The 27930-nt window shown below is 41.0% G+C and overlaps 1 protein-coding gene across 21 annotated transcripts in view; it reads left to right on the top strand.

Annotated features, from left to right (window-relative positions):
- Window positions 1–8278: 8278 nt before the first annotated feature.
- The window catches only part of HUWE1 (HECT, UBA and WWE domain containing E3 ubiquitin protein ligase 1), a 157023-nt gene continuing 137371 nt past the window's right edge, over window positions 8279–27930 (top strand). For 11 of the 21 annotated variants that reach the window (XM_074392188.1, XM_074392185.1, XM_074392197.1 and 8 more), the window contains exon 1: window positions 11139–11596. In XM_074392188.1, the coding sequence (XP_074248289.1) occupies window positions 11423–11596 (174 nt within the window). In that variant the 5' untranslated portion in view covers window positions 11139–11422. Of the gene's footprint in view, window positions 8382–8601; window positions 8701–10843; window positions 11098–11138; window positions 11597–15197; window positions 15336–27930 lie in introns of those variants that run through there. The other 10 variants (XM_074392196.1, XM_074392190.1, XM_074392194.1 and 7 more) reach the window with 2 other exon arrangements.

The following is a 27930-nucleotide window of genomic DNA, read 5'->3' as shown; positions in this document are numbered from 1 at the left end:
GCAAACCTTAGCCAAGGCTAAATATTCTTTTCCTGATACTCTTATCCATGCCTCAGCCACAAAAGCATACACAGTTTGTTCTTACTCAGGGTCTGCGTGGGCCTATCTGCTTTTAGATACCAGCTACAATTGCAAGGTCAAAAACCTTTGAGGCTTATGTTTTCTAAGGCCACTGTCTATTAAAAGCATTTGTGTGCCTGCAGACACCAGTTATCATACAAACTGCTGTGAAATCCCCAAGTCAGTGATGCACATGGCCAGTACTTTCTAGGGCCTGTCCTTGCGAAAAAGAAAAAAACAGCCAGAACACCTGTGCATACCAGTCACCACACTCCTACAAAGAGAAATGCTTCCCTCAAATGCCAGTCATTGCATCCATTTCTCAAGGTTTCTCCATTCATACACCATGGGGTCTCTCCAAAGATCATATAATCACACCAGTCTCTCCCCTGAATTCCTAATTGAGAAATAGACACGGAAGTTAAAGAGGAATCACAATATTGAGATGTATTGTGGTTAAGACTGATTTGGAGAATAGGTCTGTGACCTGTAGCCTGAATCAGGTTTCCAACTGGTTCATCCCAAGCCTAGACTTTTGCACCCTCCTGAGGGGATTGATGGGTCTGTACAGCAGACCCTCATCCCACCAGTAACAGAAAGGGTGCTCATCCACACCCCCAGTCACAAAGGGTGCTCATCCACACCCCCAGTCACAGAAAGGGTGCTCATCCACCTGTAGGCCTCCCTACCCTTGTAGGCTGACCGCATGGAGAGGCAGAGAGGAGAACACAGGTGTTCTGTGGGCAAGGGAACTCGGAAAAAGAGAGCGCAGGGAGCTCAGCAGGGGCTGAGCAACAAGCGTTCAGTCCTATCTTGGAACCTCACCAATCAAGTTACTGTGGGGAGGAGATGCAAAGGGGCTGCAGGAAGATCTCTTCGCAATACTTCTGAAAGGGCAGCAGTTCCTACTTCATGGATAGGTGGGAATACAAGAATGGGGGATGTCAGCTAACTTATGGCTACGATAAGGGGAAGAGCCCAGGGAAAGGCTCCCTCCCCCAGAGGTCAGAGCTTTCTTCAGTGGCCAGCCTTACAACCTTACATTCTTACTGTATGACTGAAACTAACTGTAACAGAAGAATAGGTAGAATTGGGTGTTCTGGTGCTGAGTAGAGACAGTGGAACCAACTGGTTTTGCTCCATGAATACCTCTTAAGAGTCTTTGCCTAATTACTGTGGCTATCTGGGAGGGAGAGAACTTTAGAGTTAATTTAAGCCCAGTTATTGTTTTTGTTTTTGTTGGCCTCAGATGGCAGAGGACATCAAGTCCAAATGCAAGACAGAGGATGAAAGAGAGTTTCAAACAGAACTTGCAAACTGGTAGCCTGGTGAATGGATCCAACCCACACATGTGTTTGATTTAGCCCATAAGAATTTTCAAAAATATTTTTTAAATTACTTGTCAGCATATAAAAATTGGTAGAGTTCAAAAAAGACCCAGATTTTATGGCTTCTCTGGAACAGTTCAAAGATTCTGTCTATGTGGATATGCATTTCTATAGGGCAAAATCAGCTGGATGGAATAGCCACTGTTTCATTTAGAAAGGGGCACAGTTCCCAAGTAGGCTCTTGTGTGACCTGCTTAGCCCCTGCCTACGTTTGAGTTTGTGTTCTCTCAGCTAAATTGGCCAGCATTAGATGTTGTTTGTGATCTGAAAGAAATGCAAATCATCCATCTCTGCGAGTGTCTAATCATGTCAGAGCGAGTATTTGGCAATGTGGAGAGTGCCAGGGAGGTGTATGCCAAGAATCTGACCATCCATCGGGAGGGGGAGGAATGAGGAGACATCTGTCTATATAATGAGGATGGAGAAATTGTTATGAAAGGCAGGAGAAAAGGGGGCCACAGCTCATAGTGCAGAGAAGCAGGGAGGCTGGAGCAGGTGACTGCGGGAGTCAATTACAGCCAAGTGTTGCTAGGGCAACTCGGGCTCCGCACGCAGCCTGGAGGGCCTCTGGCCTTCTCACTGCTAAGGCAGCTGATTTAAGAGGCCGGAACTCTGAAGTCTGGGAAGCTGATGAGGAAAAAGACAAGGTTGCAGAAGCATTGTTTTAGGTTGGGACTAAAGTCTTGAAGCAGCTACAACATCCCACATGGGGCTACTGGTGGTCGTTCTAAAGGCCTCTGGAATTGGGAACCATTACATCTCACCCCTTAGGGCAGTTCTTTCCAAACTGCAGGTCTTAAAGCATTGGTGGGCTGTGAAATCAACATAGTGGAGTGAAATCAACATTTAACAGAATGAATAGAAAAATTAAAAAAAACAGTTTTTTTTTTCTTTAAGCAGAGTGCATTCACATAATAAAGGTAAATATTGCTTTGTGAAACACGGGCTTGAGATATGTGTGTGTGTGTTTGCATGCACAGGTACGTGTACTGAGTTGTGATGTCAAATACGGTATGTTTCTTATTCTGTAAACTGATCTGAAAAACATTTGAAAGCCGCTACGACAGGCCACAGCATCAGTCACCATGGTCAGCTGACTGGATGGGCCTGATTTGACATGTCCAGCCAATATCTTTTATGTTTTGTTTTTGCAGTTGTTGTGAGCAAGATGGGCAAATGTAGACCAATCACAGCTTTCTAAGGTGCCACGCTCTGATACCAGAAAAAAAAAAAAAAAAAAAACGCAGGTAATGTTGGGCCTGCTGGGAAACAGGTTTTGGGGTGTGGCTTCTCAGAGAGACACAATTGCTCGGGATTCTACACCCTGGGAGTGGTAGCACTACAGATGAGTGTGCAAGTAAAGCCAAATGGAGAGCCTGCTCTTTGGTGCTGGTCCCAAATTCTGTTCTTGTGTGGAATTTTCCAGGGGTTTCTAGGAGCAATATCATACCCACCATTTTCTGCATGGCCCACATACCCAATGGCCATCCCTCACTTTCTTCCTCCCTCATAGAGACCCCATTTTTGTTCTCACATAGGGCAACACTGTACATCAAAGGAGCAGAGATTCTCAAATGGAGACGTACAAAATTCAAGCCCCAAATTTGTATTAGATTCAGAAGAATTCTAATTGACACACCTTGTAGAACATGACAGGGTTAACTGGTTTGAGCACAGACGCTTACCCGTACTAAGGATATTTTACAGTGAGCTTAGAATTCCCAGAAGAAATTGTAAGGATAAAAAAAATGGTTACAGAAACCTAAAGTTGTGTACTGACCCACAAGACACTTGAGCAGAGAAGTTTGAGACCAGTTACAATCAGGGTCATTCTGGTTATAGCATCATTTCTTGTACTTTTATCAATACAGTAAATTTGATGTTTTCTGTATAGTTCCAAGAATTTTAATACATACATAGATTAATGTCACCACCACCACAATCAGGATACAGAACAGTTCTATAACCTCCAAAAACTTGATCATTTTATTGCTTTGAAATCGCATGCCTCCATGCCTAATCGCTGACCTGCTCTCTATCACTATAGTTTGTCTTCTGAAAAAATGTCATATAAACAAAAACATACAGGCTGGGTGTGGCTGCTCATGTCTGTAATTCTAGCACTGGGGGAGGCTGAAGCAGGCTGATGGTTTGAGGTCAGGAGTTTAAGACCAACCTCAACAACATGATGAAACCCCATCTCTACTAAAATACAAAAATTAGCTGGGCACTGTGGCGTGCACCTGAGTCCCATCTACTTGGGAGACTGAGGCATGAGAATCTCTTGAACCTGGTAGGCAGTAAGCCAAGATTGTGCCACTGTACTCCAGCCTGGGCAACAGAGCAAGACTCTGGGCAACAGAGCAAGACTCCAGCCTGGGCAACAGAGCAGCCTGGGTCAAGGAAGTCTTCCCTGAAGCAATATTTAATCTTTTTTGAAGAAGCAAGTGATGGGCCAGGTACTGTGTAAGTGCCAGCTCCAGAGATCAGTTAAAAAGAATAAGGTGAAAGTATAGACGCTGACAGGAAGAATTGCAAGAATGCATTGTTCATAAAGCAAGTTGTAAAACTTAAATATATTATTATTTCTGTTTTGGTTTAAAAAATCTGCATTATAATATAGGTGTAAATGTATAGATAAAAAAGATCTGAAAGAATCTACATCATGCCATTAACTCTATTTGAATAATTTATGGATTTGTCTGATCTTCTGTAATCAGTAAAAAAAAAAAAAAGGAAAATATTTATATATACAAAAATGACAGCATGAATATTAGAAAAATTGGTATTCAGGCTGGGTGTGGTAGCTCATGCCTTTAATACCAGCACTTTGGGAGGCCGAGATGGGTGGAACACTTGCAGTCAGGAGTTTGAGACCAGCCTGGCCAGCATGGTGAAACCCTATCTCTACTAATAATATAAAAATTAGCCGGGCATGGTGAGGTGTGCATCTGTAATCCCAGCTACTCAGAAGGCTGAGTCAGGAGAATCGCTTGAACCAGGGAAGCAGAGGTTGCAGCACGGTGGCAGAGTGAAACTGTGTTTCAAAAAAAAAAAAAAAAAAAACAAGAAAAAGAAAAAACATGGTATTCATGGCAAAAAAAGAGACAATTTTAAACAGGGTAAAGAGAGATACTAAAGAGTTTGAGGTAGCAGTGAGCTATGCTTATGCCTCTGCACTCTAGCTCTAGGCAGCAGAGTGAGATCCTGCCTCTAAAAAAAGAAAAAAAGAGACTATCTACGAAGGTATCTTCTGTCATAAACATACATAGCAAACAATATTCCATTTAATATATGAAGAAAACATTTACAAAAGCACTTAAGTTGTACACTATAAAGTTTTTTCAAAAATGCCTATGCAACTCTTGCAAAGATTGATCAGGTACTGAGTCATAAAAGAAAGCACAATGCATTTCCAATAGTAGAAATAATGTCACATTAATGGAACACAGTGCAGTACACCTAACCTCTAACCACAAACACATCCAAATAAGAAAAAATTTGAGTCACCTACAAAGAAAATACTTCTAAATATCTCATGATCAAAGAAGAAATCAAACCAAAAATTATAAACTAGAAATTAATGAGAATGAGAGCACTTCATATGAAGTAAATCACTGAAAAATATAAACTTAGAGAAAACTGGAGGAAGATATTAATACACATTAAAGCTGAAAATAATAACAAGTAGAGAATAGGGGAAAATGGTATAACAGAAAAATAAATCTAAGAAATAGTTCTTTGAAAATATCAACAATAAACTCTAGAGAGTTTAGTTAAATGAGAAAGAGAAATGCATAAAAAATAAGATGGCATGATTGGTGGATAGATAAATGATAGATATGTAGTAAAGCTATAACAAAACATGGTAAAATCAATGTGGTGGGTATGTAGATGTAAAATTCTTTCAATGTTGTTGTATGAAAATGTTCATAATAAAATAGATAAAAATCTCTTGAGGCACAGCGCAGTGGCTCATGCCTGTAATCGAGGTAGATTGGAGAGGATTGCTTGAGCCCAGGAGTTTGGGACAAGGCTGGGCAGCATAGTGAGATCTCATCTTGTTCCCCATTCTGCCCACCCCCGCCCCCACAAAAATTAGCTGGGCATGGTTGCTTGCACCTGTAGTCCCAGCTACTTGGGAGGCTGAGGCAAGAAGATCCCTTGAAGCCAGGAGATAGAGGCTGCAGTGAGCTGTGATCATGCCACTGCACTCCAGCCTGGGAGACAGACTGAGACTATCTCAAAAAAAAAAAAAAAAAAAAAGAAAGAAAGAAAGAAAAAGAAGAACGAAAATAGTCCTTAACTTAGCTAATAATCAGGAAAACTTAAATAATGAGATATTTTTCACCCATTATATTGGCAAAATATTAAAATGATTGTTTAATATCCAGTCCAGGTAAGAATTTAGGGAAACGGTAATTCTTATTTACTGCTAGTGGAGGTATGAACTGAAATAGTTGTTTTACGTAGCAATTTGACTTTATGTATTAAAATTTCAAAATGTGTTATCTTTGGGCGGAGCACAGTGGCTCAGGCCTGTAATCCAAGCAGTTTGGTAGGCTGAGGCGGGAGGATCACTTGAGCAGAGAAGTTTGAGACCAGCCTGAGCAATGTAGTGATAGCTCATCTCTACAAAAAATACAAAAATAGGCTGGGCGCGGTGGCTCACACCTGTAATCCCAGCACTTTGGAAAGTCGAGGTGGGAGTGTGAGACCAGCCTGACCACCATGGAGAAACCCCGTATCTACTAAAAATACCAAAATATTAGCAGGGTGTGGTGACATGTGCCTGTAGTCCCAGCTACTCCGGAGGCTGAGGCAGGAGAATGGCTTGAACCCGGGAAGCGGAGGTTGCAGTGAGCAGAGATCGCACCACTGCAATCCAGGCCGCAGCAGAGCGAGACTTCCGTCTCAAAAAAAAAAAAAAAAAAAAAGGAAGCCAGGCGTGATAGCTCACGCCTGTAGTTCCAGCCACTAGCGGGAAGACTGAAGTGGGAGGATCGCTTGAGGTAGCAGGATGGCTTGAGGTGGGAGGATCGCTTGAGCCTTGAAGGTCGAGGCTGCAGTGAGCCCTAATCGCACCAGTGCACTCCAGCCCGGGTGACAGAGAGACACTGTCTTAAAAAAAAAAAAAAGTGTGCTACTTTTGATCCAACTATCCATATTTAGCTCACAGGAATATTTTAGCATCTGCAGAAAAAATCATATACAAGGAATTTTATTGCAGCATTGTTAATAGTACAAAAAACCCACTGTAAAAGATTGAAAATAACATGTGTTTATCAATAGGTGAATGATTATAGTATATACATTCAACGGAATACTATACAGTAGGTAAGATAGATGAGGTAGATTTATATATACTGACATGGAAAGATCTTCAAGCTACATTAAGTGAATAAAGCAAGTAAAAGAACAATACATAAAATAGGATGCTATTTATTTTTTAATGAGAAACGAAAAACAAAGCCATGCTTTTCTATTTGTGTATACGAATGTAACGGGAACTTTATCTGTGTTTTACAATAATCATATGTAATTATGAAACAAATTTTAAAATGAAAAAAGAACAACATTGAAGTTAATTACATGCTAAAGAAACTAGAGCTTCATGTTGCCACTGAAATGTTATAGACGGGCCAGTGCCGCGTCTCACGCCTATAATCCCAGCTCTTTGGGAGGCTGAGGCATGTGGATTGCTTAAGCCCAGGCGCTTGAGACCAGCCTGGGCAACATAGTGAGACCTGTGTCTAGGAAAAAAAAAAAAATTATCTAGGCATGGTGGCGCATTCCTCTAGTCCCAGCTGCTCGGGAGGCAGGCAGGAGGATCCTTGAGCCCTGGAGGTCCAAGCTGCAGTGAGCCATGGCCGGACCACTGCACTTCAGCCTGGGTGACAGAGTGATACCTTGTCTCAAAAAAAAAAAAAAACAAAAAAAAAAACCTGTAAAAAATATTTAATGTGTCTCAAAAGGGCCCTGTACATCTTCTGAGATCATATACAGAATTTTATGTGTAAGTATATATTGAAGTGGGGGATCCGTTCAGCAGATTCTCAATTTGAACATGAACCACTGCTCCGGAGGGCTGGAATCAGAGAAGTGGAGGGTATAATTGCAGTTTTTATTTCCTCGATGTCTCAGGAGTTCTTTTAATAGTGCTTTTGTCTTTAAATACTAAGTACATACATACTTTTTGTTAAAAATCAAAACCTTACCGAAGTAGCTGGAGTTCCAAGTCAAAGTCCCCCGCCCCTCCAATGTCGTCCGCAGCCCACATTAATTAAGTAGGTTTAACAGGGAATCTCCCACCAGGTCCTTTCTATTCTCATGCATTTACAGATTCAGATCCCAGGATTCTTGTCAATTGCCCTGCCGTTCCAAATAATTAAAGGAGAAAAAGAATGTTTATTGAGGGCTTACTATGTGCCTGAAGTGTTTTAAGTATTTGCTTGCGTGTAGTCTGGGTGGTCCGCGTCCCACGTCGTCTCCCACTCTTCGCTCCGGGTCCAGGCTTACCCTCTTGCCCCACACCTCCCCATTCTTCACAAGGCATCTAGCGAGGTCGTTAATTTTTAAAGGTAAATCAGAGCAAATCATGTTCCCTTCCGAGGCTTCCACCGAGCCTCGAACCAAATCCCAATTCTTAGCGACCCTATCATCCTCTATGGTTACGTTTACTGGGCCTTGGGTAGCTCAGGCGCGGTCCCCTGCAGGGGACCCGATTTCACCGCGGAGGGAGGGCCCTCCCGAGGGTCAGGGGCGGGGCTTCGCGTGCGGTGGGTGGAGCCCCAAATCGAGTTTGAGCTGAGCCGGAGGAGCCGGGAGGTTTTCGACTGAGGGCGAGCGAGGGGAGCAGGTCTGGAATAGGGCTGAAGCAGGGCCGCGGACCCCGCACGCTCCTGCGGGCCCCGCGGAGCCATTGCGGCCGAGGTGAGCGTCTATCCCTGGGCTGGGGAGGGGTGAGCTGTGTTCGCGCGGCCGTCCTCGGCTTCTCGCGGGGGACAGTGGCTGTGGTGGGGGGAGTTCCCACGGGACCCTGCGCGGAGGCGCGGAGGTGGCGGCCTTGGGGAGCCTGCGAGAAAGGCAGCTAAAGGGGCTGGGCGGCCTGCCCCAACCCTCCCTGAACCCCGCCTCCTCTCCCCTCCCCCAGGCCTCGGCCGGCGCCAGCAGAGAGCTAGCCGCATCTTCTGGGGCAGCCGGGCAGCGGCCGGCGGCGCGGCGAGAGAGCGGCGGACAGAGGGGATGCGAGGTACCGGCATTAGCCATGGCCCAGTGGCCCTAAAGAGGGAGTAGAGGCCGGGCCTTCAGCGTTTCTCACTGGTTCGAGGAAGGCGGCCTCAGAGGAGAGGGAAGGTGAGGGGCGGGCGGGCAGGCTTCGCGGGTAACTACTAGGCGTTGCATGTATATGTTTTGGTATCTAAATGGTACTACACACACACTCGTACACACATTCATTTCGACTAATTGCTTGTTTAAAAATCTAAGAATATGTCTTGTAGATCTTCTTATATTCGGGAATCCAAATTTATGTCGGGTTTTAAACAGCTAGCTGCATTGTATGATTGTACTACAGTTTATTTAACCATTTCCCGATTGATGTACATTAGCTTGTTTGTCTGTTGGGGGAGGGAGGGGACTATTACAAGCAATGCCATAATGAATGGATTTGTGTATATGTATCATGCACATGTATGAGTATTTCTGTAGGAGAAATTCTTAGAAGAGCAATCGCGTGGTCAAGGTGTATATGCAGTTTGAATTTTCATAGATTTGTCCAAATTGCCTTCGAAAAAGCCTGTACTAATTTACTCTTCAATGTTGTGCGAGAGTGCCTATTTTTCCAGTTGCGCCAACACGTATTATCAATCTTTGTAATTTTAGCCAATTTAAAAGGCAAAAAATCGTATGTCATTGTTTTCATTTGCATTTCCCTGATTACTGGTGAAATTGATCATATTTTTGTTTGTCCGATACAAAAGTAAATAGGCAAATTATCAATAGATAGGCAGTTTTCCTATCTGTAAGCAATAAGCACTTTGAAATTTTAATAATTAAAAAAAACCTGTTCGCAATAGCAACAGAAACGAATAAAAATACCTGGAAGTAAACTATAAAACTTTATTGACGAATACAATAAAAGAACGTCTGCATAAAAGGAGAAGGAATACTATGCTTCTGAATACGAAGGCTCAATATTGTAGTGATGTCCATTTTTCCTATATTGGTTTACACAGTTGATACAATTTCAATAAATATACCAAGTTTTTTGGAACTTAATGATTCTAAAGTTCATCCGGGAAAAAAATGGCTAAGAATAACTGAAAAAAAATTTTAAAACGTAAGTAAAGATAGGGGTATTTGTACTACTGGCTATTAAAATGTACTCTAAAGGAACTATTTAAATTAGAATGGACAGAACAATGCGTTAGAATGGAAAAGCCCACGAATCGAGCCAGATTGGATCCCAAGATTTATTGGAGAAACATTGTTGGCTAGACGTGGAAAAACTGCCATATTAAAAGCTTCAGGCATTTCCCCCCATCCCCGAAGCTTGAATTTTCCTTTGAGGGCAGACTCCTTTGTTTGGAGAAAACCACTTTATTGGATCTTTTTAGTTATGCCAAGGTAAAGCTTCAGTAGTTAAAATTGGTGGCTTTGGAACTAGAACTAATGATACGGTCTTTAGTTAGATTAAGATGGATTCAGGTTAGCCTGCAGTGCGGCGAGGGAAGGAGTCTGGATAATATAGGTTTAAAAAATTTTTTTCGTATCTAATGGGCAAAAAATGTTATGTCATTGTTTGCATTTGCATTTGTGTGCTTATTGTGAGACTGAACGTCTTTTAAATGTTAGTCGAGGATAGTATGTTATTCCTGGAGGCAGGTAACAATGGGGGACTCTCTGCTCCCCTTCCAGAATGGAGTTTGGCTAATTGGTACAGCCCTGCCCGGAAGCGTGAGAATAAACAGGTTGACTTTTTAAATTTTCTTCAAGCACTAGGCTCTAGACACCTAGATCGGGGGCGGAGGCAGTTTTCAGGACATGGCCGAGATTTGGCGCTGAGCTGTGTCATCGCGAGGTTTGGCAGCCAGCTCCGCAGTGGGTCGGAAACCTCGTGGTAGGCTAGATTCCTGCAGGACGGGAGGTTCCTCCCTTCCCCCGAAAAACTCCCAGTCATTTTCATGAAGCCCCGCCTTTCTCCTTTTTAGGAGCGTGCACCGGCTCTCGCGATATCTCATGTTTCCTAAAGGCGAGGCGCGGGCGGCATCCTGCGGTGAATTAAGAAGGTCTCGCCGAGGCGAAAGCGTAATATCGCGATAGTTCTCAGCGCATGCGGGAGCCGGCCATGGTAGAGTCGCTCCGCCCCTCGCTCCTTCGTTAGATTGTGCGTCATTTGCTTTTCGTTTCGCGTAGGGTAAAGGTACTTCGGCTTTGGTGGGAGGGAGGAGGGGTCTGGAAAGGGCTGGGCTCAGGCTTTTCCCGTCCGGTAGAGGTTCTCGCGGGATCGCGTGGAGGCGGCGGTGCCTCGACTACTGACTGCAGTAGCGGCGGAGGCGGCAAGGTCTTCGGCTTGTGCCGTTCTAAGCTAGAGAATTCTCGCGGGAGCGGGGTTACGTCCTCGTGGGATTCGTTGGCGGTGGCGGAGGTAGCTTGGGCGCGGGGGGGGCAGTGACTAGGGTCGGTCCGCCTGCTGTTAAGATGGCGGCGGAGGCTGATGTCTGTCCGGCCAGGACCCAGCACAGAGGTGTTGGCTATCCGCCTTTATGACGCCTCTGAGGTACCTGGCGTTAAGGAGCTGACGATTGGCGAAACGCTGGGGTGCCGGTAAACCAGACTTGAGGTGAAAACCACCTCGTTTCTAGTCCGTTGAGGCGACACCATTTCCCGGGCCTCGGCCGCGTGTGGGCCCGCCTTTGCCCCACGGATCGGTCAACGCCTCCGTTGTTGCCGCCGCAGTGGGCGGATTGGGAATGGTGGGAGGAGAGTCTGGAGTTCGCTGGGGAGTGGGGTTGGTGGTTAAATTGAACGGTGGGAAAGAGGGAACCAACCAACAACGACTGGTCCTTTCCCCTACCTTTTCTGCCGGCCAGCCTCGGTTCTCAGCACCTCAGACGACTCGGACGAATACCCTGGTTTTTCTCGAGGTAGGGTCATCTTCGCCAACTCTCCCGGTTTTAGAGCTAAGATTTAGGGGTCAAGCAGTAGTGTCTGCGTACTCCTCCTCTGCCCCTTCCAATTCTGTCGTCCTATCTAATCTTCATTTACTTGGATAGTCGGCTCGTATTTAAGGGAGGGGGGGAGTCAGTGCTTTTCTCTGTCACTCCTTCTCCAGTCCTAAATTCGAGCTTAGTCTGAGTCCCCTAGCCCGCCCTGTCTCCCTCTTCCATTGGTCCCCTTGGCGCAGATGTTGAATAGCGCCTATCCTGTTGCCTGCATTTACTCCATCTTTGTGGATGGAGCCATAGTAGCCTTCCATTTCCTCAAGTCTTCATGTTTGTTTGACTCTGATCCGGATTTCTTAGCTCTGCATGCTGCGAAACTATGAATGGGTCGGTGGTTGGATATTGCAGTTTAAGTGGCCTTTTCATTCAGGGCCATTAGCCTTTCCTTCCTCATTCCTCCCCTTCAGAAGGCTGTAGAGGATAACTCTCCAGTAAACTAGCTTTCTGTCTTCTATCCCTCTTATATTTCCCCTGCAAGCCTCAGAGCCTTGCTCTGAGTTTCTGGAGCTTCTTGATCTGTGGACAGCTATTTACACCTCTTCCCTGCCTCTTATTTCTTAATCTTTCTATCCCCCACTCCCCTTCTCCTTTTCCAGGAGCTGAATCCCCTAGAAGGAAGATACTCTCCTGTGAGGCTTCACTACATTTTACCCTTTCCATGTACTAGAAAACAGCGTTGATTGTCCTGCCCCTCAATCTACCCTGTTGTTTATTTCTTCTTCCCCCCATGCCACCGTTACTATCGGCAGTTAATTCCCTATCATTTGTTTGTTCTTTGTAGATTACATGTTCAGCATTGTTTTCTTTTAGCCCTAGTGTTGCATAGATTGAGGAGACACCAACATTCCCCAGTCATAGGCAGAGGCCTGGTATGGTGGAAATAATAGTGTGTGTTTTGGGTTCACATTGAACCTTGTGACCTTGGGCAAATTTTCAGATTCTCAGTTCATCTATATATATATAATGGGGATAGCTGTGCTTACATTAAAGGGTTGTTGCTAGAATTAGTAAAAAAACAACAACAAAAAAATGTCAACTGTCTCATGGTAGGCACACAATAAGTTAGGATTACTTAGTTTTTGGTGTAAGAATATATTGGTAGGCCGGGTGCACCCAGCACTGTGGGAGGCCAAGGCGGGCTGATCACCTGAGGTCGGGAGGTTGAGACCAGTCTGACCAACACGAAGAAACCCCTTCTCTACTAAAAATACAAAATTAGCCGGGTGTAGTGGCCCATGCCTGTAATCACAGCTACTCAGGAGGCTGAGGCAGGAGAATGGCTTGAACCTAACCTGGGAGGCAGAGGTTGTGGTGAGCTGAAATGGCCCTTTACACTCCAGCCTGGGCAACAAGAGTGAAACTCTATGTCTTAAATACATTGGTAGATGTACTTGTGTCATATGCTGGTTTTTATGACCTGTGAAAGAATAAGAGATTTTTGTTTCTTCAATTATACATTCGTGGCATGTTTCTAGGCCAGATCTATAACTTTTATACATTTTTTCCTCCTCATAGGCCAAACTTTTTATCTCCAATGGTTCATGATGTTTGAACATGATTCCCACTCTTTGTTTCCTTCTAATGGTCTAGCAATTTCAGTGCCTAATCACTCACTGTCCTGGAATGACCACCAGCCGTAATGTTCCTGTCCAGAACCACACCCAAGTGTTCTACCTTTTGGAAGGGGTGCCTCATGCGTTGCCTACTCATTTCTTCCACTCCTTCAAAAGCAGTCTGTCCTGTCATTCACTCTACAAAAGTAATTTGGTGCCATGCATTTCACAGTGGTAAAAGGAACTTCTGTTAGCTAATTTTCAAGTGTTCATGCTGCTTTCCCCCACCCTCATTTGTTTGGTCCCTCATATCACTGTGGGGATCTGCTATTTGGCATCTTCTTACCTGAGTAAGATAATTCCTACCTGAGAGAGAAAGATGATTTGGAATACCAAGCTTGTTTTCTATGGCGAATTACTGCTGGCTCTTAAATACACTGCTTCCTGTCGTGTTGTTGCCGTTTTATATTTTTTAATGTACTTATTCGACAGAAGTGACTATATTTGACTTGGAGAAGGTTTTCCTTACTGTTTTGTTTTGCTTTTTCTTTTTTTCTTTTTGAGACGGAGTCTCGTTCTACCACCAGGCTGGAGTGCAGTGGGGCGATCTCAGCTCACTGCCACCTCTACCTTTAGAGTTCAAGCGATTCTCCTGCCTCAGCCTCCTGAGTAGCTGGGACTACAGGCATGCACCACCACGCCTGGTTAATTGTGTATTTTTAGTATAGATGGGATTTCTTCTTGTTGGTCAGGCTGGTCTCAACCTCCTGACCTCGGGTGATCCGCCCACATCAGCCTCCCAAAGTGCTGGGATTACAGGGGTGAGTCACTGTGCTTGTCCCTAGCTAAATTTTATGTTTTTAGTAGAGACAGGGTTTCACCACGTTGGCCAGGATGGTCTCGATCTCCTGACCTCATGATCTGCCTGCCTCAACCTCCCAAAGTTCTGGGATTACAGGCTTCCTTACTGTTAATATATTGATTAGACCAATATTAAAGTGTAACATTTACAGTTTTTTTTTTTTCTAATTCTAGCAACAGCCCTTTAATATAAGTGCAACTGTCCCCATTATTTTACTTGGCTGGGTGATGGGAGTTGATGTAGAAACATGGTGGCGAAAAGTTTACTAGGATTTAAAATTTACAGAAGGTAACCATCCCACAATTAACTCTATGTAGACTCTAGTTTTGAAATTCAGGGTCAGCTTTATTTAATTTGAAGTGCTTTGTAGGTAATAAAATTTTTTCCGATTTTCATTGGAGGGCAGGAGATCACTTTCTGTTTTGAGATTTTGCATTGGTGCATTTTATAGTGGGTTAAGCAAGGATCACAAATTTACTAAACGTCAATTTCAATTTGACCCTTATCATTGAGCATTAGAATAAATGTGGGAATGATAATCTAGGTGTGACCTAAAAGTTTAATTTATTCTAGGTAGATGTCTGAGAAGAGAGGAAGGAGTGGCAGTACCAAATAAAAACTTTGTCTAAGGTTCAATGGCGAAGTTCAACCTGAGTTGCCAGGATGTTTATTGTTTGTCTCCCAGTGTGGCCAAAAAGCATGTATGAAGGTGAAGAATAATTTTTATATGTACAGTTTTTTTCCACAAATAATAAAACATATATCCTTAGTGTTTATATTGAGGATATAAAATTGTCTATAGAAGAAAGTGTCTTCTATAATTTCATTTGGGTTAAGAACTGAGTTGTTTTCAGGAATGTTGTCTGAGTGTTAGAAGTATTACAATTGGTTCTGAATTCTTGAGTTACTTCTCTAAACAGGTCCTAAAAAATGCAAATAGGTATGTAAGGACTATTGCTTTAGAAATAATAACTGGTTATGTTTGAACATTAATGGAATGGTTAACCCTCCTCACACACCCTTATAAATGTGTTGTATATCTCACTCCTCTCTCCCCCAACTTTTTTTTTTTTTTTTTTTTTTTTTTTTTTTTTTTTTTTTTTTGTAGGTCCTCCAGTAGCCTGACCTGAGTGGGTTAGTGATCCAGAGAAACCAGCAGACCAACTTGGTCAGGAAGGTTCTCGAAGCTATTGGAGCGGTGTAGAGAATTTCCCACCAGGATGAGTATGATTGGCTGTGATTTTAGGTTAGCTTTTGTAAATCTCTGTGGGTAGTATTTGTATTTTACTTCCTGGAATGGAGATAGTAGGGGTGGCTATATTTCCATTCTATGATTGAGCTACTTTGGTTTCTGCCATTCTTGGGATCTGATGTCGTACTGGTTGCTTCTTTTTTTAAAGTGGAGGTCATTACTGAATTAAAGAGATTTGTTAAAATGAGTGATATCTGTACGTGATTTTAAAAATCACCCTAGCCTTCATTCAAAAAATAAAATCGCAAAACAGTATGTCTAACCAATTCTTTTTAAAGAGTTATGAAAAATTTCTAACATGCAAAAATTGGATAGTATAATAATTCCCCCACTTACCCATCACCAGCTTTAATAGTTTCAACTTGCACATTCTATTTCATCTATACTTCTTTTTTTTAAATTATTTTAAATTGAGATGGGTTTCGCTGTGTTGCTCAGGCTGGTCACAAACTTCTGGGCTCAAGCAATCCTCCTACTTCCCCAAGTGTTGTGATTACAGGCATGAGCCACCATGCACAGCCTGTTTCATCTGTACTTCTAACCACTGCCACCCAATAGATTATTTTGAAATAAATCCCTACTGTCATATTTGTTTGTAAAATACTTGTTTGTATTTCTAAAAGGCAAGGGCTCTTTAAATATAAGATCAAAACTTATCACAACTGAAAAAATTTAATAGATTTTTTAAAATATCAAATGTAAAATACTCAGATTTCTCTGATTTATTTTTTAGCCTTTTTTTTTAAACTGTTTGTTTGAATCAGGATCCTGAGAAAGCACATTTATTACAAAGCATTGATTATAGCCCTTAAGTCTATTTTAATCTGCAGGTTCCGTCTCTTTTGTTTTTTTTCTTCCAATATATTTGTTGGAGAAATTGTCCTATATATGGTTTCCTCCCCACCCCTTCCCCCCCATATTTGGGGATTATAGCCCAGTAGTGGTGTCTAACCCATTCTTGCTAAATTAAAGACCCTGGAGGGCCTATTATAATGGAACAATGACTGTAATCTCCAGTATCCCAGTTGGAGTTGATAGTGCTGTCCTAGGCACTATCCTAAATAACTAGTCATGGATTATTCCTTTTTCTGTGGCAGAGTCTGATTTGATACCTGACTTCAGTTCCATGTCTTGGCCCTGCTTACTGCTCCACATGAAAAGTAGGCCTCCTGGTGGAAGAAGCTAATGTTTCCTAGATAATGACCTGATTGTGCCTTTGGGGTTTTTCATGCATGGTTTCAATTTCCTTAGGTGACTTAGTTATTTTTATGCTACCTTATAATGTTGCTTTTTATTCTTTTGATGTTAGTATCTCAGCTGCCCTGACCCATACCTTCTAAGCTATTAAGACCTGATTATAAGTTCCTGGCTGTCATATAGTTCTTGAAATGGCGATACTAAAACAGTTTTTGAGAGCTTCTACTTACATCCTGATTTTCAGCTATTAGTTTTTCACAACCTTAGTTATCCGACTGTGGTTCTTTTCATTTCATTTGAAATTGATGTTTCCTCAGCGCAAGTCCTTTAAACTGTTTGTTTCTTACCTTGTTCAGCATTGCCCATTCTGGGATCTACTTCTGTGTCCCTTCCATGGCCAAAACCTGAGAATGGATATTGGACACATTTGGCTCTAGCCAGCCTTTGACTTAGGAACAAACGGGGGCAGAACAAGGCCACACTTGTGCCTGTCTTTAAAATGAGAGTAATTTCAAGGCGCAGAGAGGGTAGAAGTAATCATAAATGAAAGTTATTTTAAGTATTTAGATGAAATACGATTGTGAATCAAGCAAGTGCTATGGATCGTGAATTCAGACCTTTTAATTCTTTGTTCATGAATGGAGAAATAAATCACTGGTTGAATATTGATTAAATATTAAGTGATTTCTTGGGAGTTGCAGTTAATTCATGAATTCAAAAATAATTTGGGGCATATTGGATATAGTGATTAGACACTTAGCCCTGAGTTTTCTTTAGTTAGGAAGTTTGGACGAAATCACTTAAATCTAATCCTGAGTTTGTGAAACTAAGATAACTATAAATTGTTGGTAGAGGGTTTTTTTTGCACACCGTAGGCATTCTAAATTTGAGTTTTCCCCACAATTCTTAGCTTTAAATTTACAATGGAAATGCTGTTGATGTGTTTTTTTTTTCTATTGTGTGTTTTCAACCATGAGTTCAAAGTATTACTGAAATGCCAAACTTAGTTGCTTTGAAAATATTTGCCCTTCACATTAATTTATCTGTTAATTGTTTTGTAGTTGTAACCATATTAGGCTGCTTTACAACAATGATCTCACGATAAGGTTGATATTCATAATTACTTGGGCTTTTGGTGTTTTGCTGTATTATATATTCTTTGTTTCCTTAATGACTGGTCACTAGATGTTTATATATGTTAATGTCAGGAATAATTCAACTTTAAAGTCGTTGGATGTGTCATAGGTGTTAAGTTTATAAACTTGATGTGCTTGTTGACCAGCTTGGTCTTCTGGTTATAGAAATCCTTTCAGGTAGTGAAGAAGTGGCTCTCTATGAGTAAAACAACTGTAGATTTTGTTTGGGCTGTTATCCTGAGCATTTTCAACTTTTAAGTTCTCTTTAAAAGTTTTTAATCATTTGGCTTTAAAAATTAGAGTTTTGGCATAGAATGATCCCATAATGTGTTTTTACAGAAAGTTGAAATTTGTTTTAATTTATTATGAATGTACCATTACGTGAAGATTGGGATTGTAGATCTGATTCATTTTGGATTGCTGATCGAATTAGATGAATGTCAAAATTCTTCTTCAGCTCTGAGATTCTGATTGTATAGTCTTAACATATTGAAAGAAAGCAGTTTTTCCTTTCAGTAGTCATTAAGTAAATGGTGAATAAAAGGGAGATAAATTATTCTGGAATTATTTTCACTGTAGCCATTTAGATTTAAAAGATCGGTGAGTCTGAAGATACTGTCATGAATTTATGTACCACCTTTAGCACAACCCAGGTTTTGGGTCTTTATGATTAGATACCAGAGATAATTGCTCCAGAAGTGCTTGGGTATATTGCATTTGGTGGCTGTTTATATTTTTAAATGATTTTGTAAGACTACTTTGATGGGTACATTATTTGCTATAATTATTTTCTTATATGCTTGTGTATTATATAGTGAGGCATATTTCTCCTGGTCTTTGCCTCCTCCCGCCACTATTCTTTATTACAGCATTCTGACAACTGAGTTCTTATAGGTGGAAAAGCCTTTCAGCACAGCGATTAAGAACATGGACTCTGGAGCTAGATTCGCAGAGTTCAAATTCTGACTCCCATTTCTTACCAGGTGTGTCATGTTGTGCAAATTATTTAACTGCTTTGTGCCACATAGTTCTTCATCTGTGAAATGATTATACTTCCTGCCTCATAGAGTTCTGGAGAAGTTTAGCTGAGTTAATGTATATAAAGTGCTTAGAACAATGATTCTGAAACTTCAGGGAACATCAGAATCACCTAGAGGGCTTTCTAAAACAGGTTGCTGGTCCCCATTCCCAGAGTTTCTGATTCTGTAGATATAGGAGGGGCCCCAGGTTTTGCATTTCTGACAAGTTCCCAGGTGATACTTGTCTATTTCCTGCAAACTGCCAGCTGGATCTAGAGGCTTGATAAATTTTAGGTTCATTCCCTTTGGCAAATACATTGGCAGGGTGTGTTCATTCACAACATTCATTATGTTATGATGACTTGAATTTTTTGGATCCATTAATTTGTTGGGGGTTACAAAATGGTGATGTTCTAATGTTATCATTTGGTTTTCATCTATTAACTGGAATAATTTTATGTTTCCCCTCATCTTTTATTTGGTTACTCAGCAGTATATATGGGAAGAGCAGGTAAATACTCATTTTTTAAAAATGTGGCTTTCAAGATGATGAATTGGTTTCTTGTCATCTTCAAAAGGTTACACATGTAAGTGTATATATAACTATGTATTCATAGTTGTAAACGTTTGATGGGTTTCAGTACATTGCAATTCTGACTCTTAGCGAAGTTCAAATTGTCCCACTTGTGGCTAGTGGTACTCTCTTAAAGTTGGCTCCTGATTCTTAATGACATGCTCTCTAGTAGTCTTTGATAGCTTCCTTGCTATCTGGTATGTCAAGGTTTCCAGGCTCATTCTTGTGCATTTCTGTCCCAGACCTGGAATCAGCAAATGGGATTAAGATAAAAGGTGAAGTCAAAAGAAATTCTGTCTTTGCCAAGGGTAGCTTGGAACTTTCTATCAAGTTCCACTTTTCTCTTTCCACTTAACCTCCCTAACCTGCCTCTTCATTCTTCTCTACCTTTTTATTAGAGTTTAGGTCAGGCGTTCCCAAACTACGGCCTGCGCATGCGGCCCCCTGAGGCCATTTATCCGGCCCCCGCCACACTTCAGGAAGGGGCACCTCTTTCATTGGTGGTCAGTGAGAGGAGCACAGTATGTGGCAGCCCTCCAACAGTCTGAGGGACAGTGAACTGGCCCCCTGTATAAAAAGTTTGGAGACCCCTGGTTTAGGTGGAAAGTTTGGAGAAGCCTTGATAATCATAGAAAGATCATGGAGCCCAGGCAGTTACAGATTTGAGGCCTGGCCGCTTACTAGGTCTGTTGATTTGGGCAAGTTAATCTTACCAGTTATCATCTGGGGAAATACCTTATTTATATGGTTGTTGGAAGTAAAGAGAAAATGTAAGGTGTTTAGTGCATGGTAGGTGATCACTAGATGGTAATTTATTTAATATACTATTTCACTTAACTCCTTCAAGAGCTCAGAGGTGGGCAGTCAGGGTGGTGAAAATATAGCCATTTAGCAAAATGTGTCTGGACCCTTTAGGTCTGTGTGGGATCATCAGTGGTGAGGAGGGGTGGGATTTGTTCTTGAGTTATTTTGGGTCTGAGACTTTGGCCAGTGTTAACTGAATGTCCCACAGGGTAGTTTTTCACTTTGGAACTCCTTAGGAGTCACATTTATACCCTCTGAAGGGTCCTAGCCAGTTCCATGATGTGTATTACATTGGTTACCTTGATCTCTCTCCATCTATACAGGCCCCTACTATTCACGGTTCTTCTGTTCAAGGTTCTGTTGTAACCTTAGTAACCTATAATGAGTCTTCCTAATAGTCATCAGTATCACCACTGTTAACACACTTGAGCAGCACCATACATGGCGGGTCAGCAAACAGGTAAATCTTATTTTTTTAAGCATTATACATAATATCTGAAGTATAGTATGTGGCATGTCATAAGTGCTGCTCAGTAAGTGGAAGTCGTTGTTCAGTTTTTAGTTTAATATATCTTGTCTCTTTTACATAGCATTTACTGAGTGTTGCTAAGTATAAGGAGTAAGGAACATAAAATGAGACTTGGTCTCTGCCCTTGAGACACTCACAGTCGAATTAAGGACTGTGAGATTATGTTTAAAGTTCCTTAGTCTTTTCCTTTGTGTCATCATTTCTTCTCCTTGCACTGTTTATGCATGATATAGCCTGTCCATTGTTTCTCATTGATTTCCTAGTTCTGTGTGCCTCCCCAGCCTTTGAGACTGCTAATATGTGAGAAAGCCTACAGTTGTCTTCTATGAATACAGGGTAACATCAAGAAAAGCCTTTGGGCCAATATTGGATTTCACAGTGGCACGTGCAGTTGACATTATAATACCCGTTTATGGTCTTTAGATGGGCATATACACCTGGGTTCCAGCCTCTTTCCTGTTCCTTTAAACTGCCTGCCTTCCGTTGTCTTTCCTCACCTCTACCCAACCCTTAACTTATTTGGTACATAAAAATAGAGGCTCCCATACCCAGGAAGTGATCAAGTATGTAAAGAAACAGCTGTACTTCACATAAACTGGGATTCGAGTGGGCCTAGGGTATATTACTAAATTTCCATTCTTATCTGTAAAATAGTAATCAGCCTATTTCAGAAGGTTGCTGTGAACATTAAAGCGAGATGGTGGTTTTTTTGAGGTGTAGTCTCACTCTCGTCGCACAGGCTGGAGTGTAGTGGCATGATCTCTCGTCACTGCCACCTCCACCTCCTGGGTTCGAGCTATTCTTCAGCCTCTCGAGTAGCTGAGATTACAGGCATGTGTCACCACAACTGGCTAATTTTTGTATTTTTAGTAGAGACAGGGTTTTGCCATGTTGGCCAGGCTGGTCGCAAACTCCCGACATCAGGTGATCCACCCGCCTCAGCCTCCCAAAGTGCTAGGATTACAGGCGTGAGCCACCGTGCCCAGCCGAGATGGTGTATTTTTAAATGCTTAAATTATAGAGTACAAAGATAAGGTCATTATAATTTATGTAGACTACTTAGTAGCTATGTTACTTGGGGCAAATTACTTCATCACTGAGCCAGTTTCTTCAACCTTTAAATGAGGATGGTGATATTCATTTAACAAATATTTATTGAGGATGTATTCATTGCAGCTACATCCTGGGAATACAAAGATAAGTGACTGGAGAATGTAGGATAGCATGGTCTATGGGAAGGAGACTTGCAAATCACAAACAAAGGGATCAGAATGGTAATAGGAGGAAGGAACAAAATGTGCTGTAGCATTTTACAGGACGGCATCAGAAAACGTCACAGAGTTTTGTTAGGGTTAAGCAAGATAAATGAAAAGTACTTCATGAATTCAGAAATGCTATACAAATGACATTAGTTAAATGTATCCCAAATGAATGAGTAGTCTCAACCATTATTTCACTTCTTCACAAGACGTATTCTTTAGATGCATTTATTTCTTTGAGCTAGATATTATGGCCTCTTTAAGGGTGTTATATATTCCCGTAGTAGAGTATCCTGAAAGTAATGCTTTTGTCTAAAAGGATTTTTTTCATCCATTTTACCGTCATTTTCTAGTTTTTAATCACTGAGTTCAGGAAAAACTAGAAAATGTGTGCATATTTGGGGAGGGGATATTCATAATTCTACCACAATGTTTTAGTCACTGTTAACGTTTTGGTTGATTCACATCTTAATAATAAGAGTAATATTTAAAGAATAAGAAAAGACAGTCCAGTAGAAAATTTTAAGGATGGGCATTTCGCAGAATAGGAGACTAAAAATGTTCACTGTCAAGTAAAGATACTCAAACTAATAATCCAAAATGCAAATTTAAATAAGGTCTTTTTTAGTCATTAGATTGGTTAAAAAAAAAAAAAAAACTTTGATAATATCAAGTCATGGCAAAATGTTTAAGGAAGAGTCTGGCCTTATAATACTGCCTACAAGTGGTATAAATTGATAATAGCTATTTTGGAGGTAGTTTTGGCAAGTTGCAAGATAGTACATACTGTATGATGCTATTTATGTTTAAAAAAAATAACAGAGAAACTGACAAGTTTATTTGGGAGGAGGGATCATGGGGAACTTTACCTTTTTCTGTAATGTGTGCATTTCTACTTCTGAAATATTTAAAATAGACTGAGAAGTACAGAGACTAATACAACAAAAATCCCTATCCCTACCCCCGCTCCAGAATTGATCATTTTTAACATTTATTTTTATCTTACATTTTTTTGTGGGATGGAGAGTAACACAAGTTGAGTGTCCCTAATCCAAAATTCAAAATGCCCCAAAATGAGTGCCAACATGATGCCACCAGTGGAAAATTCTACACCTAAGTACATAACACTTTTGTTTCATGAGCAAAATTATTAAAAATATTACATAGGGTACAACGAACTTTATTTGGATGATGGCTACACTAAATGTCCAGACTTCACTGCTACACAATATATCCATGTAACAAAAGTGCCTTTGTGCCACCTAAATTTACACAAGAAATTATATAAAATTACCTTCAGGCTATGTGTATAAGGTGTATATGGAACATGAATGAATTTCGTATTTAAACTTTAATCCCATCCTCAAGATGTCTCATGATGTATAGGCAATTATTCCAGAATCTGAAATCTTGCTGGATTTCAAGCACTGGGTAGGAGATACTTAGCCTGTATAGGTAAACAGGAAGTACTTTTTTAATACCCAGCATTCCCTTCCCCCCTGCAATCAGTACAATGAATTGCTTGAATTTTTATACTGTGAGAATGCTACGAATTATGAATGTAAGTAAAAGTTCAAAACCTATGTGGTAGCCACACAAAAACCTGTTAATAAATAATATTAAATTTGTATAGGATTTTAGAGTTTGTAAAATCATTTAGTAAGAATGCTTTGGAAATGGAACTTTTTGTTTGCTCTTTTTCTTTTAACTCTTGTTTGAAAACATTTCCCTGAATTTGTTTTTAAATAATCGTCTTCATGAGTATAGAATTAAATATGCCTTTATTGTTGAAAAGTACAGATAAACACACAAATCTCCCCTAACCCCAAACTCACAGATAAAATACTCTTAACATTTTGGTATGTAGTATCTTCTGTCTAAGGCTTTTCTTTACTCCTGTGTAGCCACATTGCATATTTTTTTCAGAAATACGCTTTCTAAAATGTAATTAACTACCTCCCTTCCAGGTTTCATTTTGTATTAAAAATTTCAAACCAAAATGCTGAAAAAAATAGCACAATGAGCATCTGTATACCATCAGCTAGATCTGACGATTAAATATTTGCCATATTAGATTTATATGTATAGATGTGTGTTTAATTTTTCTGAACATTAGAAGTAAGGATGACATTTTATTATTATTATTTTTTTTCTTTTTTTTTGAGATGGAGTTTCGCTTTTGTTACCCAGGCTGGAGTGCAATGGCGTGATCTCGGCTCACTGCAACCTCCGCCTCCTGGGTTCAGGCAATTCTCCTGCCTCAGCCTCCCGAGTAGCTGGGACTACAGGCACGCACCACCATGCCCAGCTAATTTTTGTATTTTTAATAGAGATGGGGTTTCACCTTGTTGACCAGGATGGTCTCGATTTCTTGACCTCGTGATCCACCCGCCTCGGCCTCCCAAAGTGCTGGGATTACAGGTGTGAGCTACTGCGCCCGGCAATTTTTTATTTTCATAGGTTTTGGGGAACAGGTGATATTTGGTTACTTACATGAGTAAGTTCTTTAGTGGTGATTTGTGAGATTTTGGTGTACCCATCACCCGAGAGATACACACCGAACCCAATTTGTAGTCTTTTATCCCTTACCACTTTCCCACCCTTTCCCCCTGAGTCCCCAAAGTCCATGGCATGACATCCATATTTATATCCTTAAGAAATTTCTACAGCTGGAATGCAAAAATGGAAGGCTTTTGGTACTCATTACTAAATTGACCTTTAGAAAGACTAACCTTGCATTTTGCACTGTGCTGTGTTAAGTATATGATCCATCATGATTTATAATATTACAGCATATCAGGATACGCCTTGATAAATCAGAAGAGTATAAATCTGGATATAGCCAGTATCATTATTATAGGTAGCTCACTCCACACACACATGTATGTTTCATATATCTGTGCCTGCTGTCATGTTTTTTCAGGGGCTAGTTTGATTCCCCTGGATGGCTTTGCAGTTTGTTGACCCATTCTGGAGTCCAGGTCCCTCCTCCTTAAATTTCTTTAAATATCTTGGTGAGACCCGCCTTAAAAGGAAGTTTAGTCTGGAGAGATGCAGACTTCATTAGAAAACAATTTTTTACATAGAGAAATTTAGGTTTTTGCTTTTAAAAAGTAAAGACAGGCTGCTTTCATGGGTAAATTCAAATCTCTTCCTCTAGCAAACAAATTACCAGCAGCTTTAAAAGGGTAGTCTTCATGTCCAGCAGAAAAGTTGGATGATACCCTGTATTTCGTATTATCCATATCAAGCTCCCTATTTTATAGGCAGGCTCAGTTTTAGGAATAATGACATATCCATGGTAATATGGCTGGATAGTGGTGAAATTGAGCATCAAACCTAGGTTACCTACTCCAGTATTGTTTTCACTATATCTTTCCTTAAAACTGGACTTAAGCTCTGTTTCTAAATGTGCTATCCGGTGTCATCCATAGAAGTACAAAATAAGTGGCTTTCTTGCTGTAAGAAAGTTACTCCCCAAATAGAATTTTAGAGTAGAAAGTTAACATGAGAAAGGCAAAAAGCTCAAGTTTCTTTGCCCTTTTGACCATAGTTAATACTTTCTGATGTGAGATAATGTCATGGAGCAACTTGGAGCTCATTCATGGAGCAGTTTGATTTGGCCGTGTGTTTTCATGCATGTATGGATGCTGTAAATCAGTAGATGGGATTGAAATTTCTTGCTTGTAAAACTTTTTCAAATTAAAGGGTTTTGTTTAGTTTTGTTTTTGAGATGGAGTTTTGCTCTTGTCACCCAGCTGGAGTGCAATGGCATGATCTTGGCTCACTGCAACCTCTGCCTCCTGGGTTCAAGTGATTCTCCTGCCTCAGCCTCCTGGGTAGCTGGGATTACAGGCGCATGCCACCCGCGCCTGGCTAATTTTTGTATTTTTAGTACAGATGGGGTTTCACCATGTTGGCCAGGTTGGTCTCGAGCTGCCGACCCAAGTGATCTACCCGCCTTGCCTCTGCCTCCCAAAGTATTGGGATTACAGGCATGAGCCACTGCACCTGGCCTAAAGGGGTGTTTTCTAAGTTCATCTTACTTTCCCTTCCTTTTCAGCTGTTTTAAACTATAAATGTAATGTTTGCAATTTTTTAAAAGACTGAAAATAAATAAATAATAGTTTACACCTTTTAGCATTTATAGACTATGTTATTCATCTATGTACTGTGCATATTTTTATGTTAGAACATACCGACTCCATTCTTTTTAATGGCTGCATTGCACTCCACAGTTTGAATCTACTCTATTTTTCATTCCTTATTGTTGAGTCTTACAGATAGAATTGCTGCTGGGTTAAGGGGTGGGGATGGTACCAATATAAATGTTTGACAGATACTGCCAAAATGATCCTCAAAAAGGCTCTGTTGGCCGGACATGGTGTCTCACACCTGTAATCCCAGCACTGTTGGAGGCTGAGGCAGGCGGATTACCTGAGGTCGGGAGTTCAAGACCAGCCTGAACAACATGGAGAAACCCCATCTCTACTAAAAAAAATACAAAATTAGGCCGGGCAGGGTGGCTCAAGCCTGTAATCCCAGCACTTTGGGAGGCCGAGGCGGGTAGATCACGAGGTCGAGAGATCGAGACCATCCTGGTCAACATGGTGAAACCCCGTCTCTACTAAAAATACAAAAAATTAGCTGGGCATGGTGGCGCGTGCCTGTAATAACAGCTACACATGAGGCTGAGGCAGGAGAATTGCCTGAACCCAGGAGGCGGAGGTTGCGGTGAGCCGAGATCGCGCCATTGCACTCCAGCCTGGGTAACAAGAGCGAAACTCCGTCTCAAAAAAAAAAAAAAAAAAAATACAAAATTAGCCAGGCACGGTGGCACGTGCCTGTAATCCCAGTCACTCGGGAGGCTGAGGCAGGAGAATCACTTTAACCTGGGAGGTGAGCTGAGATTGTCCCATTGCACTCCAGCCTAGGCAACAAGAGTGAAACTCCGTCTAAAAAAAAAAAAAAAGGCTCTATTGAATTGACATTCCCACCAGCAGTGAGCAGTGTCTGTGAATGTCCTCTTCTCTGCCTCTAACCTTTTTAATTTTAGCCAGTCTGATGAGTGAGACATGCTACCTTGCTTTAGCTTTTTTCTTTTTTAACCTGCTAGTTAGAATGGGCAAATGTTAATATCCTCTGCAGATTGCAAGTTCATGGTCTTTTACTTGGTTTTCAGTTGGATTATTTGTCAACTCAGTTTGGGGAGTTGTTGGTGTGTTAGAAATAGTAACCCTTTCTCTGTCCTATAGCAAATATTTTCTGTTTATGATTTGGAATTTTTATGTAGTCAAATCTCTTTTTTCTTTGTTGCGTGTCTGTCTTAGAAGGCTTTTTTCTCTGCCAGGATTACAAGACTTTCCCTGCATTATCTTCTGATACTTTTATAGTTTGCCTTTTTATGCTTAAGTAGTGGTGTGAAGTAGGTGTGTACTTTTATTTTCATCTAAATGGTTGGCCAGTAGCTCCTGTTTTCCTTCCTGGCAGAGACTATTTGATCTTTAAAAATATTCTCAGCTTAAAAGTGAATTATTTGCAGAAGTGTAGTTTTTTTAAACACTTAGGAATTTGTGGCAAGTAGAAAACTAGCTTGGTTGCTTTTAGTTATTTAGTTTTTGAAAATAATTCAGATTGTTCATGTTTAATATTTAACATTTGTTTTGGACTAAAGGCAAAGTATTACAGATAGTGCTTTAAGGGATCTTATTTATTGTATTTCCATTTTACTTTATATTTGAGGCCCAGTTGGTGGCTGAGAGCTAGAGTACCTTTGCATACTTCTCTGTTACTTTCAACAAGCATCTTTTGTGTAATAGGTATGTTTTACAGCAGTAGATGGTTCACAGTTGTTTGGTTTATTTAAGCACATTTGAAATGATTATGTGCCAGACTGTGTGGGGTGCTATTAAATTTACTCTTTACAGCCATACATGTGTGTGTGTGTGTGTGTGTGTGTGTGTGTGTGTGTGTGTGTATATATATATATATATTTTTTTTTTTAATGAGATTAAAAAAATGGGGTTTCACCATGTTGGCCAGGCTGGTCTTGAACTCCTGAGCTCAGATGA

The sequence above is a fragment of the Saimiri boliviensis genome, chromosome X (assembly GCF_048565385.1).
Source record: "Saimiri boliviensis isolate mSaiBol1 chromosome X, mSaiBol1.pri, whole genome shotgun sequence".
Classification (NCBI taxonomy): domain Eukaryota; kingdom Metazoa; phylum Chordata; class Mammalia; order Primates; family Cebidae; genus Saimiri; species Saimiri boliviensis.
This window is presented reverse-complemented; position numbering and strand designations above follow the sequence as displayed.